The sequence below is a fragment of the Anser brachyrhynchus genome (genome assembly GCF_964034855.1).
Source record: "Anser brachyrhynchus genome assembly, chromosome: Z".
Lineage (NCBI taxonomy): Eukaryota > Metazoa > Chordata > Aves > Anseriformes > Anatidae > Anser > Anser brachyrhynchus.
In genome coordinates this window covers 13,613,374-13,634,629 of record NC_137697.1, presented here as the reverse complement: position 1 = coordinate 13,634,629, position 21,256 = coordinate 13,613,374, and the positions used below count along the sequence as shown (strand labels likewise).

Below are 21,256 nucleotides of genomic sequence, written 5' to 3'. Positions count from 1 at the left end.
TAGGGAAAATTCCATTTTTTATTTTTTCACTCATCATTTATTTACAAATACACATTATAACTTTTATATACATTGCACATTTACATGGTAGAAAAGTACAAAACTATATATTTAAATGAATTTATATTTAACTCGCCATGTTTGAAAATATAAAATTGCATCAGAAAAAAAGTATTATGAAAAGCAAGAAACTTGAACTGATAAAGCTTTGATAAAACTTTTAGTGACACACTTGATCGGGAAACAAAACTTTGAAAGTGGTACTGCAAGACCATCTTAAAGGAAACACCTGATAAAACATTTATGCATGTTACAAAAAAATAAAACATTAAAAATAAAATAAAACTTTTATTCTTATTACAGTTAGCCCTGTAGCTATTAACAACCTTCATAATCCGATTTCTTTGGGTCCGGAATTCGTATAGTACAGTATATATGCTCAGCGCATTGAGATCACGTCAGAATGTGATCTGATCAGAAGCAGAGAAAAGTGAAGTGGAAGAAGTTTCCTTAAAGACCGCCTCACTGCACCCTGGAAGTATATTTAAGTCAGTTACAATGCCTTTTGGTCAGTCAAGATTCCTTGTAAACAAAAACCCGAGGGATCTTTTATGTACAGGACCGGCAAGAAGAAAATCCAATAAATAAACATAACAGAAACCGACATGCAAGTTTGTTAAAGTGGAAAAGAGTTAACTTCAGTGAAACAAAGAGATGAGATCATGTGGGTAAGCTCTAAGGAATGGACTTTTATAGTTTACAAGAAGAAAGAAACGCTTTACTTTACAAGCAAGAGACCTCACAATAAATAACACTGCTCTTCCCGTAACGAATAAATTTCTTCAAAAAACAAGGTGTACAGTCAACCAGACATTTTATGTATAAATTATAAAACATGACACAGTATAAATAAATGTCTACGAGACTCAACTATATGTATACTTTTTTTTCTCCCCAAAATAAATAAGCATACACTTATTTACAGTATGGACATTGATTTCGTGCCCAATGGCTGTTCCAATAGTGATGGAGGTTTTACCATTCTAGAATGGAAGATATAGGAAAGCTGTAGTCCTGGTCTTCATCTTCCTCTTCTTCCTCTGGGTCTTCATTAATGGCTAGATGGGGGAATACAGGGGAGCTGTTGTTTAAATAAGGACAACAACAGCGCAGAAGCAGCTCAGTGCATGTTTTCAAAGCCCTCTGAACAGCCATAATACAGCGTTGCATTTTATGCGACTTGTAGTGAGATGCTCTTTGGCATCTGCTGTTATGCAATAAGGTTTTTTATACATAATCTATGAAGTCATAACTGCAGAAAGTTCTGAAGAATCAATGGCTCAGGTTTTATTGGCAGATTCCTGAAATCAAATAAAAAGCGCTCTTGTGTTCTAGGTTTAACTGCTTTGTGTCCTTCATTCAGAGTTAGTAGAGGCAACTGTGCCAAGCCAGGTGCTCATGTGCTACCATCAGGCTCGTTCATTTGGACAGAGTTAGAGTTTATCCGAGTGTTAATAAAGCAATCAGCGAAGCACACGAGAGCAGACAAATTAGGAAAAATTGCTAAAAGTATACTCCTAGGGCAACCCGTTTCTGAGAAAACGATTTGTTCTCAGAATATCCCCAATACCCCAACTTGAAAGCCAACTGGATGCTGGACATCTATTGCATTTCATCAGTAACCAAAGCGTGTGCGTGATACATACATACTCGTATGGCACGTGTGCCGTATCTTGAATCTCTAAATTAAACTTTCTTAGGTTTAAAGGCGTAAGTCTTTGTTACCTAGGGATTGCCTTCAGAAGCCTTAAGTGTCTGCAGAGTTAAAAATCTCACTTACAGTTGCAAGATCCAGAGTGCTTTACTTCTAGAAGCACACCCATGGAGCAGGCTGCCTCTTTCATGGCACACTCGCTTGGGTAAGTTGTGTTATCGCTGGCACAGACTGCCTCGTCTGACTTGCTTTCAGGGCAGAGCTCATCACAGAGGGCGCACCGACCTCTGCCAACCTTAAAATCCCACAAGCATTTCTTCCCAGCACTGCACTGAATGTCTTCACAGGACTTTGCTTCTAAAAATATACACAAGATACTAGAGGTAAGTGAAAAGACAAAGGAAAAAAAAAAAAGCAAACCCAAACAACCTCAAACTCCTTTTCTTCCCAATGAACTGTGAATAGACAAAGCTCAGATGCTGTAGATGGAGTGATGTTTGCTGTTTTTAAGCAAGTAGTCCCTTGGACACATTTCCCTGTCTGTACGTGGGGGAAGAAAGACATCCGTGCCAGTACAGCTTGGCCCTGGGAATACAGGATTACATTTGCCTATATTGCACATGACCTTCCTGCTCTGTTTGATGTCAGTGGAAATTCAGCTCCCCAAATTAGTGGTAAGTGGAGAATTTGGCAACACATACAGCATTTCTAAATCAATTATTATTATACTAACCCACATATAGCCGTTGTCTACAAGATTGGAGAGGGAATTCACCTCAACCTATGCCAACTAAAAGCTGTCTGAGATTCCCCGGCATCCCTCCAGCAGTTTGGGGGAGCAGAGGCTGCAAGGTGCTCCCCTGTAACATGCTTCACTACCGCTCCTTTCTGGGAATCACAGTGCAAAATGTCAGGATGCACTGAGATTATTTTCCTATCTTCACCCACCAACTGTCTCCAAACTCTGCAATATTTTTGAAGAGGAAAAAGTGATCAGATGTTTCCAATTAAGTTAACGCAAGCTTTGCCAAGACAATTGTTTCCAGGAATCCAGATCCACCGAATATTGAGACCTTGTTATGCCGTAACCATGTCATTATCTATTTAATGGTGGGTACTTTTCCCTTGGACGCTAATGTCGGCACCCACAGTGACAGCAAGAGGAGCAAGATCATGCCCTTTACTCCCTCACTCCTTTTGCAATCTTTGCAGGTGCAAAGCGCACCCTGGCTCTGCTTTGTCCTGGAGGGGAACACAAACCCAGGGTGCTCGGAGTCTCTCCGGCTCCCCAGCACAAACCCCATCCATCCATTCGTGCTCCCACCCACCCACAGATCCACATCCACAGAAACCCCTAGCAGCCAAGACTGCAAGTTCAGTTCCCTCCAGTCTTATCCCTCCGGCCGAGATACCTACTGATGCATTTTCCTTCGTAGGCTAATCCAATGGATCTGCCCAGCAGGCAGGTGGCTTTCCTCAGGTGGCAGGCACTGGCGTAAGTTATGCCATCATTCCCGCAGAGATACTGCTCAGGAGAGGTAGGCTCAGGGCAAATTCGATTACACGTCACACAGTAGGCGTTGTTAGTTTGATCCACAACACACGTGGAGCTGCCTGGACATAAGACATCCCTACAGGTCTCTGAAATAAAGATGGAAACACAGAGCGATTAATTAGGGGACCCCCAGCATGCCAGTGAGAAGCGAATGGGTGACACAATGAAACAAACGATCAGTTAAAGCCTTCAGCAGCAATCCTCATTTAAGGGCCGCTGTAGGGGACCTTCCCATCTCAGGGGAGCTGGACGTAAGCGCTGCTAGACCCTGGGGAACTCTCAGTCCAGCTAGGCCCTGGTCTGCTGAGCATGGTTTAGTTACTGTCTCCCAGCACTTGGAACATCACTCTGGTTACACTGGGGAAGTACGTCAGCTCCTCCTCCCTACATTCAGACACACACCCTTTGGCATTTGAGGGAGATTGGATGAGATTTGCAAACCTACTTTTGCATTTGCCCTGATACTGGACTTCAAGTTCGGGCTGTTCTTTACATCTGGCTTTGAGAAGGGCACACTCGTTCCTGTAGGTTTTCCCATCTAAGCCACACACGGGGCCCTTCCAAGTGATATTAGAGCAATCCGGAGCACAAACACACCGAGGTTTGTTCTTCTTGTTCATTTTACATTTCTTCCCGGGTCCACAGTCCACGTTCTCGCACGTTTCTGATGGAAGGAAAGAGGCACCCCTTCAGTACCCAGCGTGCGGGACACACTTGGTGCCAAAACCACTCAGAGAACGAAAACATGCCGTGACCCTAGGGCGCACAGTGAACACACCTCCCCGCACCCCCACACCCACGCAGGGAAGGGAAGGCGAGGGAAATCCCCCAGCCTGTGAGGATAGGGCCGTGGGGGGCTCCATCCCCTCCACCCCTCTGCACGGTCGAGGAAAAAGGGGGTCCCCCCGGGGCAGCGAGGCTTTCCTGTGGCCCCCTGCCTCCCCCAACCCACTACGCGGGCCTGTGTGCCTGGCAGGGCCCCCCTCACCTTTGCAGGGGATGCAGTTGGGGGCTCCCCCATTAAAAATCATCCACTTGAAGAGTGTGTTGTCGTTGACATCCTCCTCCGTCCACGAGGTTGTCAGGCGGCCGCTCTTGCAGCACTCCTCCTTGCTGAGGTCAGTCTTGTAGAGGACCTGGCAGCGGCCGTTCCTCGCCTGCCGGAGCCAGCAGTTCCCAGCTGCGGGGGGACAAGGGGGGGGGGGACACCCGCACGCCTTCAGTGACCGCCACCCCCGGGGCACAACGCGTGCTGCGCCCCGGGCGACCCCGACTTTGGCTGCTGCGACTGATTTAGTTTGCCCCCCTTTCGTAACCCGCAGCTACCCCGGCCCGCTTGGGACCGCGGTTAAATATAATAACAGTAAAAATAATATAATAATAATAAAATAATAATAATTAAAAACGACTGAAAGCAAAAGACCAGATCAAAACAGGACGAGGCAGTTTTCCGAGGTATTTATTCCATATGTAGAGCAGAAGGAGCCCTGCCGGCACGTGACAGAGGCTTGAAAAGGATGTGCATTTAAAAGGGAATAAAAAGAAAATCGCGCTTGCAAATTCCTCCCTCCTCCCCCTGCCCTCTCCTCCTGACGGCGGCTGCCCAGCAGCATTGTTTTAGTGCCGCACGCAGTTGCAGCCCCAGCCCGTTTTGCAATCCGCACGGACTGGGAACATTCGCTGTTAGCGAAGTCTTTCGAAATCTCCACATTTCGCTGCTTCTATTAACAAACGTCTTCCCTTTACTAAAATAAGTCAGCAAAGTTCCAAAAAAAAAAAAAAAAAAAAAAAAGAAAGTGAGCAAAGTACACACAACGCAAGGGCACACAGAGGAGGAGGTCCCTACAGAGTTTTCAAAATCGATCCAACTGAAAAAGTTGGAGGTGCCGTCTCTCCGGCAAGCATTGCAGAGGAAAGTACACTGTCCTTAAACCGGATAGAGTTTTTTTTTTTTTTTTTTTTTTTTTTTTTACTAGTATGCCTGTTATTCGTGGAGTCACGCCAAGAACATTAGTCCAAGCAACTCCCCCTGCTTTAGCTGGAGAGTTTTGGTTGGGATGAGCCTCTCGTGAATAACCAATGTGACTTCTCCAGCGACTCAATACCAATTGATTCTGGTGCTCATCCAGCGAGGGCTCGATCCTGCCTCCTTACTCCGATGGGAACGTACCGGAGTGAGGGGTCAGGATCGGCCAGCCGGGATGTCGCGGGGCGTGGGGGGACGTGTCGTGTCGTGACCCCCTCCCCACACCCCCTGCCAAAAATCACAGAACAAACAACGCCCTAAAAAATAATAAAAAAAAAGTTTTGCGTCTTACAGTTGCCTACGTTAGTTTAACTTCTGCTCTAGCTCAGGGGCGTGGGGGGAAAAAAAAAAAAGGAAAACAAAATGGTAAAGCAAGCAACGGTTAGACATCCAGGTTGTGGGTGGCACACGGTCAAGATAAGGGGTAAAAAGCCCCCGAACTAAAAATCAATATTCCCTTGTGTCGAAAGAGGGCTCTTAAGAGTTGTCAATACCAGGTTCGGGGCTGTTTTGTTCGCATGGAGAAAAAAAAAAAAAGAAAAAAGCAAACTTACTGAAGCATACTCCTCAGCGCAGGAGAATTTACAGCACGTTAACATTTACTCACACACACACACACTAGGGGAGGGAGGGGGGGAAGGAGGAAATCCTAATATTAAAGGAATGTCCGGAAAATGACCACTATTGGTTTCTGAAAGCGTCAGCTGTAATTGTGGGGCTCCCCATCATCACCTCTCCTTCTGTCAGGCAGGCGAGATAAGAATCTGAGCTAAATTACCAACAAACTTTGAGCACTCATTCGGGACCCGCGCCTAGGAAAAGTTCCCCCACGATGCTGCTCTTCATTCATGCTGCATAGTAACAAAAATACCAAGAAACATCCTCATCTGTTCTCTGTGCCTGTGCAGAGCGGGGCGAAGATCCGATCAAAAAGCAACCTAAATGACACCTCTGCGCCTCGGTACAAAGCAGCCCCATGCTCACAGTTAACTTCTTTCCTGTTGGACCTTGGAGAGAGGCGTTTAACACCGCAGCAAACTAAACAGCGCCCGAAAGACGGAAAATTACAGTAATAACAACAGCAATAAAACGCATCTACGAATAAACAATCCGGTCTTACCCTGCGCTGTGTGGTCTTCCATGAAGTGGCAGAGAAACATCAGGAGTAAGAGCATGCCCGGGTGGATTCTCTGATTTAACATCCTCAGCGTAGCACGGAGTGAGAGAGACACAGAAACAGAGTGAGGGGGAGTAGGGAGAGGGAGCGAGCACTAGCCAGCCTGCTTATGATCGCTCTATTGAATGAACGTCAGGCTCTGAATGCAGTCTCTCTTTAAATCTATACGGGGGTCTTAGCTGTCTGCGGTGGGCGGTCTCCTAATGTGTGTGTGTGTCTGCTCGGGGGTGGGGAGATTTAAAAAGTTCAGTGTGAATCAGGTGACATTTTCCACCTTCTGGAAACCCTCTCCAATTATCTGCTTTAGGTGCACGCACACACGCGGGCGCGCACCCCCACCCCCCCGGGGCGCGCACCCGCGCAAGCTCCGCACCCGCGGGAGGCAGCGCAAAGCCCTGGGGACCCGCACCGCGCACCCGGAGGGTTTTGGCAACCCACGGGGGTCGCGGCGCAGGGAGCGGGGCTGGGGGGACAGGGGGCTGCGCTGCCCCCCCGAGGGGGCTCCGCTGCCCGGGGGGGGCTCCGCTCCGCGCCCCGCTCCGCGGTGCCTCCCCCCTCCGCGCTGCCTTCCCCAGCCTTCCCCATCCGCGCTTCGCAGCCCCCGGTGCCCGCAGCGGCGCGCACACGGCTCGGCCCCCGAAAAAAAGCCCCGGCCAACCAAGCGACCAACCCCGGACCGAAAAAACAAAACAAAACAAAACAAAAAAAAACCAGCAAGGAACCGAATAAAAGTTTAATACCTAGGGCTCTGCCCAAGTGACAGCCTTTTTCACTGGGAGCCCGGGAGGACGAGACGGGAATGGGGGCGACGTAGGCGGTCTCCTTTCAGAATCAGAAAAGATTGCAACATCGATAATGAACTTCTAGGGCACTAGTTTATTAAGCACAGTCTGGCATTATTCTCCCCTTAGAAAAGTTGGCGGTCTCTCATTTATAACATTTTTTGGCACCGTTGAATGAAACTGAGTAGGCGATATTTCCTTTTATACAAAACGATTACTTAACGGAAAATGGCATTGTTTATTCAAAAGCTGCCTTTTTAATTTCGATTCTTTCGCTTTTCTGAGCCACCAAAGCACAACAGACTGCGAAGTATGCAGACAGGAATGCCCGGACAGTGCCGGGTCAGGGGCCGGTGCGCCGCGGCCGCCCGCGCCCTCCGCCGGCCCTCCCCGCAGCCCTCCTCCCGCGCCCGCCTCCCGGCCCCCCCCACCGCCCGCCCCCTCCCCACAACTGCAAATAACTCAGCGATAACAGATTTTTTTCCACCAACTGCAGGAGATAGTGCTAATCTTTTAATAAAAGATCCCATTACAATGGGATCTGTCTGGACAGACTATAATAGATCCAGAAATACAGCCGTGCTAATATTAGAAGACAGTTGTTTGGGTGCCTCAGCCCGGGCCCGGGTCCCGCTTTGAAAGTGGGCATGAATCACAATGTCCCCCGGTACCACCTGCAGTCACACGCATTAAGAAGCAGACTGGTAAATGATTGACCTCGCTGCATTTCTTTCTTTCCTTTTTTTTTTTTTTTTTTTCCTTGTTATTATTATGATCATCGTCCTGAGCAGCGCCCGGGCATTTTGAGCACTTCAGAAGCTCCGGGACTCCGCATCCTTTTTAATCTTTTTCCCAAATTGGTGCCACTCTTCCCCCCACACGCCCCCCCGCCCCGCCTCTCTCTCCTCTTTCGCTGGAGCAGCGTGAATGCAGGGTTGCTTAGTGCCCTCTAATGGCAGACGACATCAACAGTAAATACCAAAACACCCCTCATCCCGGGGAAAAGGGCAGCTTTCCAAAGCCGCCTCTCCTCCCGGAGGGAACGGACCCCGGGCGCAAGGTGCCTACAGGGGGCCGGACCCCCAAGCCCACCCCATCCCCGGGCAATGCCCCCCGGGGAGCGGGGGCAGGGGGCTCGTCCCGGCCGCCGGCGGGGGTCCCGTCCCGAAGAGGCTGGGGGGCAGCGGTGGGGCTGCCCCGGCTGCCCCCGCAGCGAGCGCCCCGCTCCCGGCACCGCGCCGCCGGGGCACAGGTTCCCCGCTCTGCTCCTGCTCTCTTCTCTCTCTCTCTCTCTTTTTTTTTTTTTTTTCCCCCAAGTTTGTCTGTGTTGTTTTTTTTTTCCTAATTGGCCAATGCGGTGTTTATCCTGATAATGGTTTCAATTATAAAGGGGCATTTTCAGGCCGTATTCCTGGAAATGAGATGCCGGATGGGTCGATAAGGTTTGCACATGTGCTTCATGCGTGCATCATCGGGAGATCAATATGATTGCGCTGGTATGGAGATTTGTATCACACCTGTTCTCTGACATCACACAGAAACAGCTGCTCTTTCTTTTATTGTTTTTTTTTTTTTTAGATGCTAAATATTGGGTTTGTGTGTAACAACATTGTATAATCAGAAATGCTTTCTTCTTTTTCACTGTATGCCTCCCTGTACTACTCCCCCACCCTTTTCTGCTTTGCCAACAATCACATTTAAATTACCAAAAAAACAATAGGGTCGATCTGTAACTGAATTGTCAGGCAGCACACAAAAAGAGTGTTGTTCTCAGCCTGACAGGTTTTAAAACTTCTTTCTACCAAGAAGTGTATGCATTTTAATATATGTTTTTGGATGTGAGTCCAATCTTTGCAGCTGGCCCTGAACTTGGAATAATAAAGCCTTTTAAAACACCCCTATATGCTAACATCTCAAACTTTCTGAAATTTCAGTTTTAGCTCTCAATTTACATAAAATATGTGGCTTTTCCCTATCTGTAATACAGCTCTAGCTGCAACAGACTTCATAATCCAAAATATTAGGCGGCTGTTATCTGAGGAAATTGCAGCAAAACACTGAGTAAGAGGAAGAGTAATCCTCAAGTGTAACCTTGTACTAACCAGGTACTATTAACATACACAAACATATATACACACATACATATATATGTGGAATATTTATTTTGTGGTGTCGATATCGTATTAGCATAATTTTATTATTATTATTATTTTACTCTTCCCCCCTCGTTGTTCTGTCTCTCAACACAGGAGCTGTTGCCTGTGTCAAGGATGGCCAGCTCAGGACTTTCAATTTGATAAAGAGCATGTCTGCATAAAGTTTTCTGCAGGTGTGAATAGAACTGCAAGCAAAAGCTGATTATTTGAAAGAGATCTGGATTTGGGTTGAGGAAATTTGGAAGCCTGTCTTGACACGTCTCTGCCTAAAATTCAGGAGAGATGAAGAAGCCTCTAGGACCCTCCCGTTGTCCTGGATGCATGCATCATCTGATCTGGTTTCTCATACAACTGATAAAACTCATACAACTCCCACGGAAAGAGCTCAAATAAAGGTAGAACGTCCTCTTCTGGTAGCAGAGAAACCTTGCTAGCTTCACGTAGTTGTCCTGGTTATCACAAAAAGATGGGCCCTTTTTTTGGAAAATGGCACTTTTATGAAAGTTCTCTTATTTCACATCTTCTGTACCAGATTTAAGGACTTTTCTGAGCACCACTGCATTATTACAGTTTATAAGCTTTTCCTTCATCACTTTGTTTTGTTTAGTTTTCCCGTGTGGGGCAAATCAATCCTTGCCTGCCGTACAAATGTCAAGTACTGCTTCTCAGAGTAGCACAAGAATTTGGAATGCAAAGGTTCATTTCTTGATTTAGCCAAGACTTTTTCATGAAAAACAAGCAAACCAATTCTTGATAAAACTAACCCACTCAAATGTATTAACTAAATTCTGGTATTATGCTCTTCAGGTGTTATGTGTGCTATTACAGTGAAGTTACACATAAGTGAGACGGTTAAATACAGAACGTATATTGTATGGTATTGGTAAAAGTTGCGCTTATGAGAATACAAATACATTCAATTATTTTATTTTATTTTATTTTATTTTATTTTATTTTATTTTATTTTATTTTATTTTATTTTATTTTATTTTATTTTATTTTATTTTATTTTATTTTATTTTATTTTATTTTATTTTATTTTATTTTATTTTATTTTATTTTATTTTTTTAATTGACCAAAAGGTTTTCAGGTAGTGGACAATGGACTGAATTAACAGGTAATAAGGATTTTACCTAACAAATACCACTTGAAAAAAAATGCAAAGGGAGTGCAAGTGTGTTCATCAATAGATATTTTGCAAATCACATCTAAAAAGCTATCATCACCTTTGACCAGGACAGCTCAAACAGATACTCTTATTTGGAACTTCTTCCTGTGGTTGAATTGAAATATGGAGTTGAACATGGTCAACTACTCCTCTTGTATGTGAGAAATCTGCACTTTTAATAATCCACCCTATGGTGGGTGCTCAGACCTTCTGGAAGGCACCTTAAAGGTTTACTTTGATTCGTTGCGGTTCATGGGAAGAACAGGAGGGTGGTGTGACAAGTGTTACTGTGGTCTTAAATATGGGAGTTTCTGGTAGCCCATGGAGGTTTTGCCACTCTCTCTGTGCCTTTGTTCAGACCAGAAAAAGGGCATGTGGACAGGTGTCCTTCACGTTTTAGGTCAGATAAAATAGACGTGTGTGGGGTATGAGACAAACTGGCCCCCTCCCTACCTTTCAGTGGTGACTCAGGAAGTAGTAACCAAATTGTCCCTGTGCATTTGGGTGGATACTTTCACCTTGTTGAAGGCCAGGTGGGACAAGCTGCGTTAGATACTCCAAACCCATTTTCTTCTCTTGTGTAGGTGGCACTGTGAACCAGCACTGAGGAAGTGCAGCAGGCCTTACTATTCAGTACCCACTGCAAACGGGAGGTGAGGTTTAATGCATGAGTGGAATGAAAACTATGACAGGTTGCTAAACTAGTTACAAAAGGTTTCCAAGTTACTGAAAAACTGGACAAAAGTAGAAAATTACAATGGAGAAAAAAATGTAAGGGAAGCATTAACGTCATTGACTTTCTGCGGAAGTTAAATGCAAAACGATAAAGTACACCGATCCATTGCTACACTGATCTGATCTATTGATTGAATACTTTTCTTTGTAATTGCAGAGAACAGAAAACAACTAGAAGCACAGACCATGGAATCTCTAGGGCAGAATAAGACTCTCCAGTTTCTGAGATTGCAATGCATTCAGTAGCAGGAATTCCAATCTTGATTCTAAACGAAATTTTGAGAACTTAGAAAAAAGAAAATGTAGTAATTGCTGGCAGCCCACTCTGAACAGCCATTTAGGCTGCTGCTGTTTTGAAGAAATGCCTAAATGCCAGAAAGGGATCACCACCATCCCTAGACAACCCATTTTCCATGTAAAGGCTTAAGAATTGTCATAGAGGAATGGAGCATGGAAAGAGCAAAGATGTCAGATATAACAGTTCCTGGAAGACCATTTTGGCTTGGGCAGTATTAAGTGAATCTTCAGTGGTCCTAAGTTGTGTACTAAGTGCAGAATGGCTCTTGCCCAGCTTCCTGACTGGCAAATTGCCTTTTCTACTTCCATAACTCTGCCAAGTGGAGCTATGTCAGAATTGGTGATATAACACCACATTTTTAAGTTAAAATAATAGATGAGGCACATGGTGCTTTGGGAATGGTAGGGTTATATGTGGTTATTGTACTTTTAAGGTCTGGAACATTTAGTGTGGCAGACTTCAAAAGACATGTCAGTGGGCAATCAGTTGCAGCTGGAACAGGATTGGAGACTAAACTCAAGATTAAAGTGAGGACGGACGTAGTTTGTAAATAACTACTGTGAAAATTCAATTAATTTTTGCTGTTACATTATTTTTCTTCTTGTTATTTTGATTCTACTAAAGATAATGCAGAGGGCATATCTGATTCATTGGAAATGTGGAGTGACATCATTTTCTAATCCAAAAAAGGATTCGTTTTACTGGAGGTCCCAGCCTGAAACTTAAATGGAATAAAAATCGTTGTTGAGAGTGCTACCCATAGCCAACTGTGAAAAACTTCATATAGCATGGAAAAAAAAGGGTAACAAATGGATAGTTTCCGGCTCAGTGCATATACATGGTGACATACTGGATCCTCTTTCTAGACTGAGAGAGTAGGTGCTCGAGTATGTCAAACTTACAGCCTTGTTAGGAATAGATCATTTATTGTGAGGTTTATATTTATTGCCCATCAAGGAAGAGGATCAGTTTTAATGGTTTACTTTCAAAGATTAATGGAACCAAATGGATTTTAGAATACTATTCAGTCAATTGCAGCTTACTGGGACATTATCAAAACTGTCCTATGCAGTAGTTGTGTTAAACTCCAAATGTCACCTCCTAGAACAGCTGGATATTTTGGTGAATATATAGCATGTCAGAGAAGAAATGAGTAAGAAAGACCCCCCAGCAAAAATAGTGATCTAAACAAGACTAATTGCGACAAAGCATTTTAGAAAAGTTAAGGTCATGGCTATGACAGAAGCAAAGGAAAGCTTTTTGCCAACTGTGATGAGCTTTTTTATAAGAAGAAAAGGAGTATCTTGTGACTATCCTGATTCTTTCAATTTTTTATTTTATAACAATGTATATGCATAAAAAGCAGTGAGTGCTAAAATGTTTTTATTTCAAGATCTGCTACAACATCAGATGTATTACAACTCTTCATAGATCATCAAAATTTTCTTTTCAGTTCATTAAAGAACATTTGTACTATTGCATAAACAATAGTGACTTTCCAGGATGACTTTTAGTACAAATTAAATGTTATGTCATATTGTATTATAAATGTCATTGCATGTAACTCTGTAGACTTATCATAGCACAAAACAGTGGTATCTGTGGACCTCCTAAATTATTTTGTAGTCAGGGCTTTATGGGATGAGTAAGACTGTAGATATTAGCTAATAGAATGAGAAGGAAGAATTAGTCCATGGTAATTTATGTCCTTCCCTTCCCTTCCCTTCCCTTCCCTTCCCTTCCCTTCCCTTCCCTTCCCTTCCCTTCCCTTCCCTTCCCTTCCCTTCCCTTCCCTTCCCTTCCCTTCCCTTCCCTTCCCTTCCCTTCCCTTCCCTTCCCTTCCCTTCCCTTCCCTTCCCTTCCCTTCCCTTCCCTTCCCTTCCCTTCCCTTCCCTTCCCTTCCCTTCCCTTCCCTTCCCTTCCCTTCCCTTCCCTTCCCTTCCCTTCCCTTCCCTTCCCTTCCCTTCCCTTCCCTTCCCTTCCCTTCCCTTCCCTTCCCTTCCCTTCCCTTCCCTTCCCTTCCCTTCCCTTCCCTTCCCTTCCCTTCCCTTCCCTTCCCTTCCCTTCCCTTCCCTTCCCTTCCCTTCCCTTCCCGATCCCACTCATGGACTGCTGCAGGTCTGTTGGCTCCACAGTATGTAATGTGAAAGCTGTCGTCCTCCAGTACCACAATAACTGGCTTATGCCCTGTTCATGTCCAAGGAGGGGGGTCTAGGAGGAGTCCTTGTGTCTCAGGTCCACTAACTTTGTCAGTTCATACTTGCTTTCTTCTACCTTTGATCAAGAGTTGACTTGAGGAGCCACAAGTCTGAATAGGAGGACTGATGTTCAGACTGCTAATGCTTAGATTACAGCAAGCTTCCTTTCTCCTTGGATGTCTGGAGAAAGAGCAGACAGTGCACCTTTTTTTTTTTTTTTTTCACAGGACAGCTACTTGTGTCATGGGTTTGCAGGATGGTCCAGAATGCATAAGTTTGCTCTTCTGCTTTTTTGTGTCTGCTCTGGCTCTTACCTCTTTTAAGGATCAACCAAATCCTTGGTTCCCCCAAGTTCTCAGAATGGGGCTGATAACTGCGGGGCCTCCAGCTCTGAAAACCTGCTAATCCTTAATGGTTTTGTTGTTCAGCAACACTGTGAGAGCAAGAAGGGTAAGAACAGAGATTATCTGGTGAGGGACTGAGGTACAGGCAGGAGAAGAGCTTTAACCATTTTCTCGCGCAATGTGCCTAAACAATTGGGACTCCAGCTGCTTCTCCAGAAGTGTGTGTGTCTGGCGCAGATGTGCCATCATATCTGTTAGCCTTGTATGTTCTAGGGTACCCAGGTGACATGACATTAAATGTCTATGTTTAGGTAACTGAATCAAGCACAAAATTATGTACCCAAAGGTGTATGAATAGGTTGTGAAGTAGCAGGGAGAAACTCCAAATCCCATCTAATTCTGTCTCCCCTGGCCATCTTTTCTTGCTGCTATTTTACTTTATCTTATTCATTCTTGCAAACATCCATGGCATGGCTCCATGCATTAAAGTGTGAAATGATAAAGAAGATTATTAAAAGAGAAATTGTTTCACAAATCATAAAGTCCTGACATTCAGGATTTGGTCTGTATTAGGTGGCTCATTTGTATATTACAATATTGATTACTATTGAATCACTTTTTTTTTTTTTTTTAAATAAATCTTGCATGCAGATGCTCAGATAACCCTGGAGACCCAGGAGAGCTACCTGAGGTTTCCTCATGTAGTTTGTTCAACCTTCTTTCATTATGGGCAGTGAAAGGAAACCATGGTTTGTCCCAGGCTCCATGTGTTCCTTATTTCTAACTGTATAGTTACATCTTTTCTGCACGAACTCAAAAAGTCTGTGTTTTCAATTCTGAACTCTTTTCCTAGACCCTCATCAAACTCATTGCTGACCTGAGTTTTTTGATCATTGTTTATAAGATCCAAAAGGAAGATGAAATTCTGCAGTGGTGATGGTGAAAAGATCATAGAATCATAGAATCATTCAGGTTGGGAAAGACCTCTAAGATCATGTCTAACCTTTAACCTAGCACTGCCAAGTCCACCACTAAACCATGTCACTAAGCACTACATCTGCATGTTTTCTGAAGACATACAGGGATGGTGACTCAATTACTTCCCTGGGCAGCCTGTTCCAATGCTTCACAACTCTTTCAGTGAAGAAACTTCTCCTAATATCCAACTTAATCCTCCCTTGGTGCAACTTGAGGGCATTTCCTCTTATCACTTGGTGCTTGGGAGAAGGGACTGATCCCCACCTTGCTATAGACTCACTACAGATGTTGTAGTCTCCTTTCCAGCTGTGATAACATAGCTTTGTATGTTAAGGAGGCCATCTCTTCAAATGGGAAAGGCACAGAGTAGTCCAAAACTGAACCATCAGCTCATTCAGGTGCCTTCTAGGCAGAATGCTGTAATAGTGCTGTCCACTATGTATAAGCAAAACCAGCAAATCTGAGTGAGCCTTGGCATGAGCTCGTTTCTCTCTGGCAATAGCAGTAATGGTTAACTAAAGAATGCCTCATGCCTTGCTCCTGTCACCAGCGACTCTTCTGAGACTTTGCCCTTAATGGCTGCTCAACTCAATGAGCTGTAGTATTACCAAGGTCAAGTGTACTGAAGGTATGAGTATTGTGAGGTTCTACTCAAACAAGTAAGCTTAAATAGCTTGTTTTTTATTGTGTTCTTTTTCTTTCCTATTTTCTGTTTTCTGAGATGGCAATCACATTTTCAGGTCTTTCTGCAGAACGATGAGTTTTGGCATAATTTTTGAAAAATGGAAGCTGAGATTCTTATATGATGTTCCGGTTCCAGTAGCTAGCATCATCAAATATCTCCTTGGTAGGAACACCAGAATTTATAACTAGGAAATTTAGGCCTGCAACATATGGGGCTGTGCTGGCCTTGGAAAATGGGAAAGCAGGATAGCAAAAGCATCCTACTTTATAGAAATATGGTTGTCAGAGAAAGACCTTTTCCTTCATTTACAGCAATTCAAGAGCTTTTGGTGGAGGGACAGGGTAGAAGGAAGGGAAAGGAAAGTGTACGGGTGAGTAATTGAATAATTAGAACCTCCAGAGCAGACTCTAAAGCAGATAATCAAAACAAGCTTGTGCCTTTAGATTTCCATTAGTTTTCAGATTTTTTTGGCAGAGAAAAAAAGTATTAAAAAGGTATCTTAGCTGGGAGGTTTTAAAGAAGAACTTGAATATATGAAAATATATTCATTTAAAATAACTACCACAAGCTGACTTATATCTACAAGGAATTTATAAAATAAGAGAGACCTCTTGAGGACTAAGGATGAATTCCCTTAGCTCTGTTCTTAAATGTCTGTGTAACTTGCTCAACTATTGGTAAAACAAAGGAGAACAGAATAATGGAAAGCATTCATGAGGAGACCTAGGCAAAAACTGTTTTGACATCTATAAGCTGGAGAGAAAACATATGAGTATCTACAGCCAAGTGAGTGCTTTATCCACAAAATTTTGAAGAAAGGTTTAGTAACCTGCTACTGGTAAAATACAAATCCTTAAAAGAATTAATTCTGATATATCTCAAAGATGAAGACATAACAAATCTAGACAAGAGAGACGTTTAAGCATCAGACTCTGTGCTATTTGGCTCAAATTGCCATATACTGAAGTTCAGTGCTGCAACTGAAGTAACTGTTTTCTGAGGAAAATAACAGCATATCAACAACATAACTTGCAATGTCTGGAACCACTTACAAATGAAATGAAAGTAGTATTTCTACCCTTATTTACCCTTGTCTTGTTTAAAGATACGCACAGTTTTTAAGATCTTCTTCAAGCCTCCTAAAAACTTTGTTTGTACATGCTTGTTGTCTTTATGCTTCAGCAGGATAAATGCAGGTAAATTTTGGCACTTTGCAGGATATTCTACTGAGAGCAGTATGAGTGTTGATTTTATTCATCTTAGTTAAAAAAAAAAAAAAAAAAGAGAAAAATTCCAAAATGTACTTGGTACTTCTCAGAAATAAAATCATATTCTTTTCATGGAAAAGGGAAGTCAAATCCTGGGCAGGATCCAACACCAAGTTAAAAAAAGAAACAACTCGACACAAAGATGAATGCTCACAGATAAGAGTATGTCTGCATGTTAGGAGAGAAGGTGGATGATATGGGTTTATTTGTCATTAATTTTTTTTTTTCTTTAATGACTTAACAGTTTTGTTTAAAGAGATAGGATGTTTGTGATTCAATTTTAGCAATGTCATTTTTAGTGGCAGAATTAGGATTATCTTCAAATCTGATATCTCTTTTCTTGATCATTCCAGTTCAGACAAGATATCCAGGTAGAGGTGTTGTCTATTACCAGACCGAGACCCATCTTTCTGTTAAAAGGTTATTAGGAATGGCCTGTTATTTTAGTAGAAGTGTTCTGCAATAGTTTTTATTTTATTTTAGTTTTTTAATACTGTGAACTTTATCATCAAAAAAATAGTTTTTCTGTATGGTAGAGGAGAAGAGACATCATTTAAGCATTTTTTTTTTTTTATCTTAATGTCTTATCTTAATATCTTAATCAGACAAGTCTTCTTGTTCTGCAGTCAGCAAAGTCAGACCAAGAAGGCAGTGTCGTGGGAGCTTTGAAGGCTCAGAAGCTGTGGAAAGGACAACATTTCAGGGTTTTTCACTTCACAAATTGCCTCTGCAAGAAGAACCAGTGGTGGAAAGTAAAGGCTGTAACCCTGTATTCAGAAAATGAAAATTATCACAACGCTGAGGCAGATCACACCAGACTGCCTGTTATGCCGCTGCTTAGGCTTGTCCTTTAGCCACAACCCTCTAGTGGAACAGGCTGGGATTTCAGTCGCGTGTGGGAAATGTCTCCAGTGTCTTTCAAACGGCATGCCACAAGGGATGCTTGCCTTGAGACCACTCTGATCATACCCGAGCTCTGATGCTCTGAAAGGCATATAGAAAGACAGATGTGCAGCGAGCAGCTGTACAGAAGGACATTTATTCTGTGTTCCTTGAGGAGTACTCCCACCAAGTCCATGGGATCCCCTGAGTCTGGGGTCTATGAGGTGTGCTGCTCTCTTGGATGTCCTGCCTTTGCCCATTGCCTTCATGTCACATTGAGGACTATGTGTGGCTGCTCCCTCCTGATTCCCTCCTGAAGCCTCAACTGTTTTGCTCTTGGCTTCCGAGCTTTGGTGGCCATTCCCCTTTTTATGGAAAAAAAAAAAAAACAAAAAAAACCTTCTATTGATATGGATTCCTTGTAAAAGAAGACAAAAAAAGAGAGAGATCCCAAGGTGAAAGGAGAATTGTTTTTATTATTGATTCTATTATTATTATTAAATATTTTATTTATTTCATTTCATTTTATGTTAGGGAGGTGGGTGGAGGGTCATCTTCAGGATCAGGAAATTGGCTCCTTTTAAATTGAGATTGTCAATATCTACTTCTCTGACTCCCTTTGCCTGTGTATTTCACCAGATGACTTTTTCAAATTCTTGATGATATCTTACTTTGTTTCTGGAGTGGTTTCTTCTCCCCAGATATCTGCTCTAAGAAAAGAACGAAAAAATAATGGTTACCACCAATGGGATGTGTTAGCTGCTGCCAGATTTAAAGGGTTTATTGATCCCATCAAAGGCAGTTGGGAACCAAAGAAATGCTTTATTTTTTTCTGAGATCTATTCAGCATTTTGCAAGAATACCTTCAGTAATTCACTGCTAAGGAGTAAGTCATTGGATATGAATGGGCTGACAAGTGTAGTGATAAGGTTACTTTGCAAAGGAGAAAAACAGATTAGGGGTTAAAATAGTACTTAGAAATTGGAAAATCACGACTGGTCTTTCATGTGTCATTCTAAGAAATTAATTTCATTTTTTTTGTCCTATGTCACTGTTAACTTATGGTAATGGTAATATATCTTCATGTTGCACTCTGAGTGTAATTATGAATTAAATATATGTTCCTGGGGTATTCTGAAACTCTGCTGTCGAAAGCAGAATGCATCCAAGGTAGCTGCTGTATCTGGAGCTTGTGTTAACCCTGGTGCCTGATAACCCAGGTGAGGGACACCAACCCACGTCCTGCGTGGGAGCTGGAAGGTGCTTTCCCTAAACAGTGTTTCATCTCTTCCAGCACATCCCAGCAGGCCTGCCAGCACACACTGGAACAAGGCACAAAAGGCTTCTGCCTCCTGACTCTTTCCCTTCATTACTTACCAAGGATGGAGCAGACGGGAAGGTGAGAAGAAGAGGTATCTGTGCAGCGCACCAGCCAAATAAGTGGAGGCACGGAGTAACTTCTCTTGCTGGCCCTGAAATCAAGATAGTCTGTGGCTGTGCAAACAGTTGTGCCTCTGTGATTGATAATCCAAAACAGGTCACTGCAGTAGCCAGTTGCTGTCTGTCCCCAGCCTGCTGTTTAATGCTGCACTCATTTACTCTTCAGGTAGGATACATCTTCCAGGGTTGTGCAGAGCTCTGTCCCCCTGCCTAACTTAAGTGAGTGTACTTAGATTTCCAGGAAACCTTGCAAAGTATCTATGCTGTTTGTTCTTCAAGCTGAAGGGGAATGACAGATTCCCAGGACCTGGTCTGTCATCCATACTGAGGCTTAACAGTGAAATTTGTGACATAATCTGCCAATTTTATGGGTAGGTCCGCAATTTAAAAAATTGCAAGAGACTTGGTCAATGAACAGACTTTACAGGTGCAATACACAGCAATGCATGACAGGTAAACTTAACATTTCACCAGGACCTAGCCACCTATATATTTCATAAAGCAGAACTTGTAAAGGGCCTTGTGGAAGCACCATCTGCTGATTTCCAATAAAACTGCAAATGCTGTGGAAACTTTCTGCTGTTTGTTCTGTGTTGAAATGGTTTCAGTGCTAAATGCTAAACCCAAGGCGCTTCCAGCTTGGATCCAGATTTGAATCAGAATGAGTTGTTTATGTTGCTCTGTAGTTTATGGAATGCTTTTCTTTCCTATGCAAGTCAGTGGAGAAAAACTACTACAACCTGAACTTCTCCTCTCTGCTTTCCAGACCATGTGACGTATCCTCTACAGGATTGTTCCTGGTACTTTTAATAATGACTCTTCATGATATTTATAAACATTCTAGGAGATTCCACTTCCTGATTACTTAGATGATAATTATACAAAAACAAACCACCTAGGTCTAGTACACAGCCAAGATACAGTATGCCAACTGAATACACTAGAGTCAAAAGCAATGACTCATTTACAGACCTGTTCTCCACAGTCATTTATAAACAAAAGAAAAAAACATTGTCAAGGAAATAGTGGTCGAATGGATTTTCATAATTGTTTCTACGTAGTACAAAAAGGGGTACATTAAACCCATAAAACATAAAGAGGATGTGATATTTTATTATATTGAACCATATGTGAGAAGAAACAGGGCATCCTATTGCTTTGTCAGATTTCTTTTTGCATGTGGACAACTCTCCTTTGTCTTACAGGATTTAGTCTGAACAACTCAAGAGCAGGACATACATTGTGCTTCAGACTTAAGAATGCTGTGAGGTATGGTGAGGGCTGCTTCATAACAATGCAGCGTAATTTTACAGAGAAGGTAAACCATGACTGTCTTCCTCGGGCTAGTTGTATAAATAAAGTTTGTGGGACTACTCACATGAGTAAAGTGAGAAATATTTGACCCATGATCTTACATATCAAATATCGTTACATATTATTAACAATCTATAAAGTTGGACATAAAAATGTGACTACTTAATGCCAAACTTATGTCATGTGGAACAGGAAGAGAAAGAACAGAGTCTTTCCTATATGGCTTGTCAAGACCTTATTCAATAAACTCGTAAGTGGCCCATGGCCATAGGTACAGATTATAAATTAGCTTGGAGGCAGGTGTTTCCGTGGCTGTAAGGGAACTAGTGCCAACATGTATTCACAGACTGTATCCACAATATCCATACTAGACGTATGTGCCAGTGCTTGCAACAGACAACAAATGGAAGGAAGCTTATGATGCTGGAACAAATTTCTTATCTACTGGAACTAAAACTGGAACCATAAGTGCTACAGCTGGAAGATTATTTTTGATCTCTGCCACCATTAAGATTCCCATCTCAGATATTTTGCT

General features: G+C 43.0%; 1 protein-coding gene and 1 long non-coding RNA gene across 3 annotated transcripts; one reads left to right on the top strand and one right to left on the bottom strand.

Annotated features, from left to right (window-relative positions):
* Positions 1-7,272, bottom strand: FST (follistatin). Of its 2 annotated transcripts, XM_080574662.1 has the most exons (7): positions 7,213-7,272; positions 6,416-6,498; positions 4,258-4,449; positions 3,715-3,933; positions 3,131-3,355; positions 1,841-2,071; positions 1-1,118 (listed from the first exon to the last, which is right to left on the bottom strand). In XM_080574662.1, exons 2-7 carry the CDS (start codon positions 6,495-6,497, stop codon positions 1,036-1,038), a joined length of 1,032 nt encoding a protein of 343 aa, XP_080430788.1. In that variant the 5' UTR covers position 6,498; positions 7,213-7,272; the 3' UTR covers positions 1-1,035. The 2 variants fall into 2 exon arrangements, with proteins under 2 accessions (XP_080430788.1, XP_080430789.1); XM_080574663.1 differs by lacking the exon at positions 7,213-7,272 and having other exon boundaries at positions 1-1,361; positions 6,416-6,683.
* A 988-nt stretch (positions 7,273-8,260) lies between these two features.
* LOC308185746 lies at positions 8,261-20,032 on the top strand. The gene is made up of 4 exons (XR_013943715.1): positions 8,261-8,750; positions 9,504-9,805; positions 11,164-11,232; positions 17,712-20,032. It is a non-coding gene; the product is annotated as an uncharacterized lncRNA (long non-coding RNA).
* Positions 20,033-21,256: the final 1,224 nt, after the last annotated feature.

What these genes read in the sequence shown, in the direction of transcription:
- FST (XM_080574662.1), bottom strand. Translation starts at nt 6,497, where the DNA reads ATGTTAAATCAGAGAATCCACCCGGGCATGCTCTTACTCCTGATGTTT. An exon ending in GGAAGACCACACAGCGCAGG is followed by an intron (nt 4,450 to 6,415) that starts GTAAGACCGGAT and finishes GTCCCCCCGCAG; the next exon opens with CTGGGAACTGCTGGCTCCGG. An exon ending in GTATCAGGGCAAATGCAAAA is followed by an intron (nt 3,356 to 3,714) that starts GTAGGTTTGCAA and finishes TCTTTATTTCAG; the next exon opens with AGACCTGTAGGGATGTCTTA.